Source organism: Cryptomeria japonica, chromosome 9 (assembly GCF_030272615.1).
Source record: "Cryptomeria japonica chromosome 9, Sugi_1.0, whole genome shotgun sequence".
In the NCBI taxonomy this organism is placed as follows: domain Eukaryota; kingdom Viridiplantae; phylum Streptophyta; class Pinopsida; order Cupressales; family Cupressaceae; genus Cryptomeria; species Cryptomeria japonica.
In genome coordinates, this window is record NC_081413.1 from 544,087,581 (window position 1) to 544,096,162 (window position 8,582).

Sequence of the window (8,582 nt, forward strand, 5' to 3'; positions counted from 1 at the left end):
TGTATTACATAATTAAATGATTTGAAAGCAATTTATGTCACATAGGCTTCCATCAAATTGGAGTGGAATCCAGCTACAAAACAAACCAAGCCTGCCCCAAAGTTGTAACAATGAAACCCACTATACCCTACAGCCTATTGGCAAACTAGGAGGAGGCCGGCCCAAAAGAAGACAAAACTAGAAGCTCAATGGAATGCTTGCTTTGATACAAAAGCGAAAAGCAATTGAAAAAAGTTGAATTAGATGGCGAGTCAAAAGGGAATATACTCACTGTATTGCACTGATGATGAATCCATGGCGCCACCAGCTTTTGCATTTACATTTTTCCCGAAACATGTAGAAAGAAACCTTTATGTTCAGTTCTGTTATTGAAACCCACCTACCCACATTCACAAGATATCAATCAAGGCCTCTGAAGGGATTGCAACACCGGTCACATGGCCACATATGACCACGTCCCAAGGCAGCACCAGCAGCATCATCATGGGGGCTCCAAGGCCTGGAACTTCTGCCCCATGCCCTGGTGGAATAATATCAACACTAACAGTAACAATCATAATGGCAACTGGGCTTCTGCGGATCGAATCCCCAGTAACACCCAACAGTATTATGACGACCGTCTACCTAATACAAAACAACAGTCTTTTGCAGCCATTGCTAAGGCCTCTCTTCTTACAAGGAGACGCCTGCGGTTCGATCCTGACGGCAAACTTTACTTCATTTGTAAGTCTCTTTTATCGATCAAGTGGGTTTGATTCACTTTGCTGTTGCAGACATTTTTGAGCTTCTGGGTGTCCTGCAGATGAACCAGGGAAACAAGTTTCCAGTGCTGTGAGGATCAAGAATGTTAGCAGATCATATGTTGCATTCAAGGTAAGATATTAGAGTAGAACGAAATTATCAACTATTAGAACATGTTTCAAAATGTGTTGTTATAGGCTTCTGAATGTTACCCACGATTTTAAGATTTGACAGAACTCCTCTCTCATGTTGTATTCATAGTAACTGTCAACTTAGGTTTTTTTTAACAAACCAATAAAATTTGACATTTTGTGAAATTCTCAGACTGCCAAAGTGATGTTTTAGTGAGTGCTCCGTAAGTAAATGACTTGTAATCAGCTAATTAAGTAGTACTCTGCAACTGCATATAATGACGCAAATAGTATCTTGTGTACTCAGCTGCATGGTAAAGTGGAATCAATTTCCATAACCTGTCTTTCACTAATGGTGGACGCAAAAGCTCATTTCTGATGAGCTTGAATAGTCCACTTTACATATGTGATGGGCATAGAGACAAAGCACTAGAATCAATACAACTAAGGAAATGAACCATCAAATGATTCCTTTTTTCATCTTTTTGTTCCGGAATAAAACTGATTGTAGGAGTTTGAACGGGTTGAACGCCTTTGACTACGATAGATTGTGTGTGAAGTGGGCATAAGTTTATCTGATGTAAAATCAATGATAAGTCCTACTGTGCTCTGGTTTCCAAATTGAAGTGTCCATCTTGTGCTTATTGCATGGGTGATGACTCTGAAACGTGTCCCGTTTCTTTCTGTTCATTGGGTTGTTGTTTATGATAATTTAATGGCCAAGATTGTAATTCTTGATGCTTTTTTAATTAATGGATAAGCACAATCAAGTGTTGACAGTTTGTGAGTATGCGTGGAAGAGTTAAATTTTGTCTGATTGAATATCGTGGCTTCTCAGTTAACAGAATTAAGTCATTCTTCTTGTATTAAATCGGCTCATGATGTAGTTGATACGTTTGTTGTAATGTTTTCCAGCCATATCGTCACTTTGTAACTATCATTATGAATGCTAGCGGTAGCCACAAAAAATATTTGGTTTAGTTGCGATTAAGTGTTGGCCTAGTTGTTAGTGATGTTATTTATCAGGCCGACTCTAATGAAGTCTGTAATGATACAGGCGATAGGTTGATCTGTTGGTTAAAAGATTTTGATCTAATATTTGTCTGCCTTGGTTTGGTGGAGTCCAATAGAATCTAACTTTTGAGGTACGCCTAACAGTTGTGTTTGCTAACACATTTGTTTGATTCAGTCACAAGTTAGTGCTAGGGTATTTGAAAGATTGATGTAATTCACTGGTTGGTTTGTCTTAATTCTGTTCCCATCGATGCTACAATGGTGTACAAAATATGCAATTTTCAGTAGTTACTGTGTTTCTAGGTCATAAGTGATGTAGATTATGTACTTGGATAACTAGGTCCATTTGTTTGAAAGATTGAAGTAATTCACGTGTTTGTTTGTCTTAGTTCTGTTCCCATCGATGCTACAATGGTGTACAAAAAATGTTGGCTATTAATCTAGCAGCTTCAGTGTAATTGTTAATGGGTAGTATGTTTTGCATTAATTTCTATAGAGTCTGCAAATGACAAACAACAGTCTTCCATGATAAAAAAATCTGATTTGATCATGTTTCTTTGACCATCTGGTGTAGTTGTCACTTGTCAGTTATCAGTACACAGCATTTTAGTAAGTTTGATCCTATTGTTGCATAGATATAATATGGTACATCCACTGCGATTTATTATGGCCGATACATAAATAAGAAATAATTTTTTTTAATCATATTAATGTCAAATGCTGGCTTAAATGTGAACTGGTTTGGTTCAATTGTTAGCAGATGATATTTATTAGTTCGTTAACTTTTGCTGGAGTAGTTTCTGAATGTTTACTGTGCTTTTTAGGCTGCATTGATGGAAAGTAATGCTTATGTAGTAAATTAATCTGGATTCATCACCTGCACACAAAATATAGTAGGGTCTAATAGGTAGAAACTACCAATTACGGGATCAAAGCCCAAGGAATCCTCATCTGCAAGTGCAGGTTTGCATTATTTGATGCACTCAAAAGTAATTTTCTGTGTATTTACATATTGGAGCAGGCCTCAGACACCTTCAAATATTAGCTTGTGATACCTGCAAGAACTGATGTCCTAAATTCTCAAATTGTGGCTGCTCTGAGGCCGATTATGCTAAAGACGGGCATTCACACAAAAAATAATAGGCTAATTATGACGAACTCAATTGGAAGATTGCAAACATGAGCTTTCAGTTATGAGGCCAATTGAAATCTGTCGACCCATCAACAACATGGGCCCAAACACCAAATTGTAGACTTTCAAGAAATGGCATCAATTTTGCAGAAGGTTTTGCATTATCATTCTTTTTCCTGACATAGCAGACATACTTAGCAGTCCTTGTTAGTAGATGTTGTTTGGCTTAGTTGTTACTGTATCTTTTTATCATGTGAATCACTGAGTTCTTATGGAAGGTCATCACAATATCATTTTCCTCTTGTAGCCACCATATTGTGGTTTAAGTGATTTATAGTTCAGCATTTATGAAAGCAGCTCTCACGGAGTTATGTAACCTATGAAAATTAGGCACGATGGCACAGAAGACAAAAGTTGTAATGTTCAAGAAAAATTCAGTGGCACTCAGTAATAAGGAAGATCTATCATGTTTCCCGTTTTATCTGCAGTCAATGCTTGGAGATTTTTGAAATATATATGATTTTATGATTTCGAGCAGCTTTTTGTGACTTGTTTCTAGAATTGTTTGTGCAGTTCCAGACAAATGCTCCCAAAAGTTGTTTTATGAGGCCTCCAAATGGCATTCTAGCTCCAAAAGAGTCAATTTTAGCAACGGGTAAGAACTTTTCTTGCCTCAGACTACATATGATTTTGTAGCAACAGTAAGATTAAGCATTTTAAATTCTTGCTAAAGTATCTACAGTAAGATTAAGCATTTAAAATTCTTTTTATTGTAGCAACAGTAAGATTAAGCATTGAAAGATCTTTTTATAATAGTAACAGTAAGATTAAGCATTCAAGGAACTGAACAAGAAATACCAAAAACAATAGATGACTGCTCCTTAAACAGTTAAACCTAAAGGCATATATTTAATTTAGAATAAAAGCATGTTTCCAGATTTGATGAAAATCTAGATCCTTTTCCATTTGAATCATGTCAGTCTTCAATGAGATATATGTACTTCAAATTGTACAGATTAAGTTTGATATCATAGGAATTTCAGTAATACTAGTGATCATATATGATATGCCTAATACAATGTACAGCGGAATCCCTTTTGAATCTGCAGAAAGAAGTGCACTTGACACCTGCATTTCTCTAAGAAAATTTTTACTAGGTGATAGTTCAATGTGGGTTTGCAAGTTATCATTTTCTGTCTGGCCTTTATATAGCTACAACCGGGGACCATGTTGAATTGAATCTTAGCGTGCAGGAAACCACCCTCTTATTCTAGGAACTTTCCATTTCTTTTATATACAAAGGTGTCATTGTATTGGATTACTTTATTTCACATTTGTAGTTTTTGTAAAAGTTATCTGCCCTCTTTTTAGAAGATTTTTTTTGTTTGTTTATTTCTCTACAATAGAAGTATTACTGGAAGTACAATAGTCTCAAATGAGTTTTTTACACAAAGTAGAATTGCTTGAAAAGAAATGGAAGATAACCCCAAAAACTTTAAACAAGTCTTAAGGCCTTGCTCTGTTGTATTTCATCCGCAAATTATTGAATTGCCTTTTGACTTGCTAAAAATCCTTTAACTTTAATTTTGTAAATAATTACTGAGAAACAATCACTTCTTGGCTCTTGATTTTATGAATTCCATCAATTTCCCTTTCAGTCACCTGTGAAATCCATTTCTGCTGCACCTTCCTCTTTGCTGTCAGACCAGAGCCAGCTATTATAAGGTTTGTTGGATAGAAGATTACTAAGAATGCTAAAATTTCAACGTGGTTTTAAGCTGAGAAGAAAAATTTACTTAGTGCACATTATCTTGAAATATATGCAGATATATCATTTTGTATGAGTGTTATTGACATTTGAATTGTGCATGCTAACATGAAGATGTCACACAGTTATGAAGTTTGTTGAGCAGCCAGAGCATCCTCAAGAAAAGAAGACTAAGGACAAATTTAAGATTGTCAGTTTGAAAGTCAAGGAGGGGATCGAGTACACTCCAGAACTGGTAGACATCAAACTTTTGATGCTACTTTATGGATCATTCATCTTTTCTTTTCAAAATTAATATGCTATTGCTGTTTTGTCTTATCTTAAAAAAATCCATCCAATCTATCGTACAAAATGATCCAGTTTGAGGAGCACAAGGAACTAGTGACCGTTGAAAGAGTTTTGCAAGTAGTGTTTTTGGATCCACAACGCCCTTGTCTGGTAAGATGGAATTTGATAGTATTTTACATATTTCTAATCTATTTCACGCTGACTATTTACACTTTTTGCCATTGTTTCAATTTTTTTTGGGACTAAAACATTTCAAGAGGTATATTAATATAATGCATGGACTTGGGTTTCCTGTACAAATCAAAGGCCCTTGTGCTGCAAGGGAGAAAAGATTTCAGTTTATCTTCTAATGTGTGATTTTATCAATAGCTACTCAAAGCCAACTGTATTTGTTTGCCCTAATGATAAATCTAAACTTTATCTAATTGGGTTGAGAAGGAGCTGGAAAAGTTAAATAAACGGCTTGCAGAAGCTGAAGCTCTCAACCAAGCACGAAAGAAGCCTCAGGATGACAACACTCCAAAGCCAGCAGCTCCTGCAGAAGGAGTTCTTGATGAATGGGTGAGCCTAGTTTGCTTCTTCATATGCCTAATGTCTTACAATTAGTTTTGCTTGCTATTTCAAAAGTAAACAAATGGTCAAGATTCACAATTTTGCTGTGTTGTAGAAAGAGCGCAGGGAGAAATATCTAGCCAGGCAACAAGTGGAATTAGCAGATTCTGTATGAAACAGGAGCTTTTGAAGGGCTAAGTGGAATTGAAGTCAGTCAATTGTAACTATAGTTGCAGGATGTTATCCTGCTCAAATATCCCATGTAAGGCGACTGTCTTCTAGAAATTTGGGTGTAAATACAGGTCCATGATCCCACCCAAGGTTTATAGTAATAAAAGATATTATTAGTGAAGCATATATTTGGACATGCATTGCTTATGATTTTTGTAGTGTTTGGCGAGTTTAGCAGACATAGAGATTTGTTTATGTTCAACGGAGTTGCATCAGTTTTCTATGATATGTTTTCAGAGGGTGAAGTTCAACATAAGATACCATTTGGCATTTCCCGATAGTTTTCTGTACTTTTAACCAACATGAGAGGATTGCCAGGATGGTCTTTCTTGTATTTTTTTCTGAAATCAATTTTAATTCATTTGGATTTGTTTGTAGCCATTTGATAGCAAGTTCCTTTCTGGTTATATGACTTCGTTTATTCCTTATAACGAGGTTGATAATAGATAGATACATCATACCATCAAAAGAAGACAAGATGGAACCTTTTATAGCCTATGAGTTGAATTAAAGGTGGAACATATACATGATGAAGTTTCCCAAGAGATTATTTGTGTATCTGGATGATTCAGAAGTTGGTAGCCTAAGTGGTTTATATCTTTAAAAGTTGTACATGTTAAAGTAACTGCTATTTGTTTAACATACTTAATGTAATCATACATCCCTCTCTATAGTTTTCCCTGAGCAGGACTACTTGTACTTTGTAGGGTATGCAAAGTCTGTGGCTTGCCTCTCAGCTTATGTTGTTATGACGTAATTCATAAATTGTAGCTCTACTCCCTTAAAGGCATGTTCTATTTTCTTGGAAAAAATCTTTGATTGAAGAATAGGACGAAATTTATTGTAGTGCAGCAAATCCTGCAGGATTCACAAGCATTCTTTACGATATGACTAGTTTGTTAGCTTCCTGATTTTAGGCTTTCAGTTGCCAAGATTTCAATTTCCTGCTTTCTGCTTTTACTCTCAATAAAACGGTTATATCTTGCAAATCAAATGTTTAGTTTATTAGTTGCAATTCAATATTGATAGACCCTTGTTTTAGGACCTTTGTTGAGATCAAGCAACTGTCGTCTGCCACCCAAAAATTATCATTTTATGAAAATTAATCCATTTTATTCTTTTAGGCTCTGTAAATTGGGTTACACTCTCACTCGGAGTGAATCACCAACCTTAGGTCATTGTTCATGAATTCTTATTAAACATCAATAACAGATTTACTAAACGATATTAATAACCTAATTTTATTCATTAAAATAACAGAGGTATTTAGGTATTTCCCATAACCTGTCACTAATGTTGACCCCTGAAAGCCTGCAAATATTTTTGCGCATTAAATAGAACTGTTTGATTATTCTCTTGATCCTATGATTTCTCATTTGACTTATCCCTTATACATATGGACTGACTAGAGAAAGACTTTAAATAAGAAGTTTGATTCAATTTAAACAGCTGATTTTATTTCTAAGTTTATTTGATTTTTAATCAAATTAAAAAATAAAATACAATATTGAAAAAGGTGGATGGTAAAAAGGCACACCCTCAAGATTAGATGGAACCAAGTTCAAATGAGAAACGTTCAAAGGGTTCAAATGAAAGATATAAAGTCAAAGGGCCAAGCCTGATCATAACATAAAAACGAAATAGCTAAAGCAATTCCAACAAAGGGGGTCCCTTGTCATCAAGTTTTCCCAAAACGCCATCATAGGCAAGATTGTTGTCAACCTACTCCCAACCAATGAGTGCACCCTCTTCATCAAAGTATCCTATGAAGGTTGTTGAGCATGCACTAGAGAAATGGCTAGCCCCAACAAAAGAACCTTTTGCTAGAGTTTGGCCAACCAAAATTACCATGCTCTTGGGAGGAAGCAAAAGGTGGGCATGAGAGCTGGGACCAACCATAGGCGACATTATCTTTGTTTCCTAGGAGCTCAGAGCCAAAGGACTGGGGACCATGGTCTCTTTTGGTAAATTGGTTGACTTCATCAATGTCCTTGAGGAGGGGAAGAGGGAGGTGAAACCTTGACAATAGAGTAGGGAGTGTTACCCCAATGGTCCAAAAACTTTTGCAAATGAGCCACATCTCAATTGCAACTTTGCCAGCTTGAGTTTAAATTTAAATAAGCACATTAGAGCAAATCATACTTTTAGTGTTAAGAGAGACATGAACATCCTTTAAAAAAAAAGAATCGAATGTCTGTCATACTTAATATTGAAGAGAATCTCCACCTTGAAAGTATGTCAAATTTGAGTTTAATTGAAAGGGGAACAAGACTAGTACCTAACAAAACCATATGCCATGAAAAAGGAGGAAGTTTAAAAGGCCTTAAGAAATCATGAACCAATTCCAAGCTTTATGGGCTTTAGTGCAAAACCAAAAAGGATGCTTGAGAGTCCAATTGTCTACAAAATGAACAACAGAAATTAAGAACTCCCAAATGCATTAAACAAAAATCAAGCAGAAGACCTTGATAAAGAATACACCAAGCACAATAAGCCAATTTAGGCTCAAGAATAGCTGACCTAATAACTTGGAATCAACAAGGTCAACTTCTCAAAGAAGACTAATGCCACTAATAATGGTATAGCTACCCAACCATAAGAAAATGAGGAGAAAACCACAAATATCCTATATAGGGCTTATAAATACAAAATGGTATATCAAAATACCACATTTTCAATCATTCAAACAAGCTGACCAAGTTTCGTGCATCTTTTAGGGAGGAAT

The 8,582-nt window shown here is 35.7% G+C and overlaps 1 protein-coding gene across 1 annotated transcript; it reads left to right on the forward strand.

Annotated features, from left to right (window-relative positions):
* Positions 1 to 437: 437 nt before the first annotated feature.
* Positions 438 to 6,238, forward strand: LOC131061012 (vesicle-associated protein 4-1). Its single transcript, XM_057994518.2, has 7 exons — positions 438 to 723; positions 803 to 873; positions 3,592 to 3,673; positions 4,912 to 5,021; positions 5,147 to 5,224; positions 5,513 to 5,635; positions 5,742 to 6,238. The coding sequence occupies exons 1-7, from the start codon at positions 438 to 440 to the stop codon at positions 5,799 to 5,801; spliced, it is 810 nt and encodes a 269-aa protein (XP_057850501.1). The 3' UTR covers positions 5,802 to 6,238.
* The last annotated feature ends 2,344 nt before the right edge of the window (positions 6,239 to 8,582 follow it).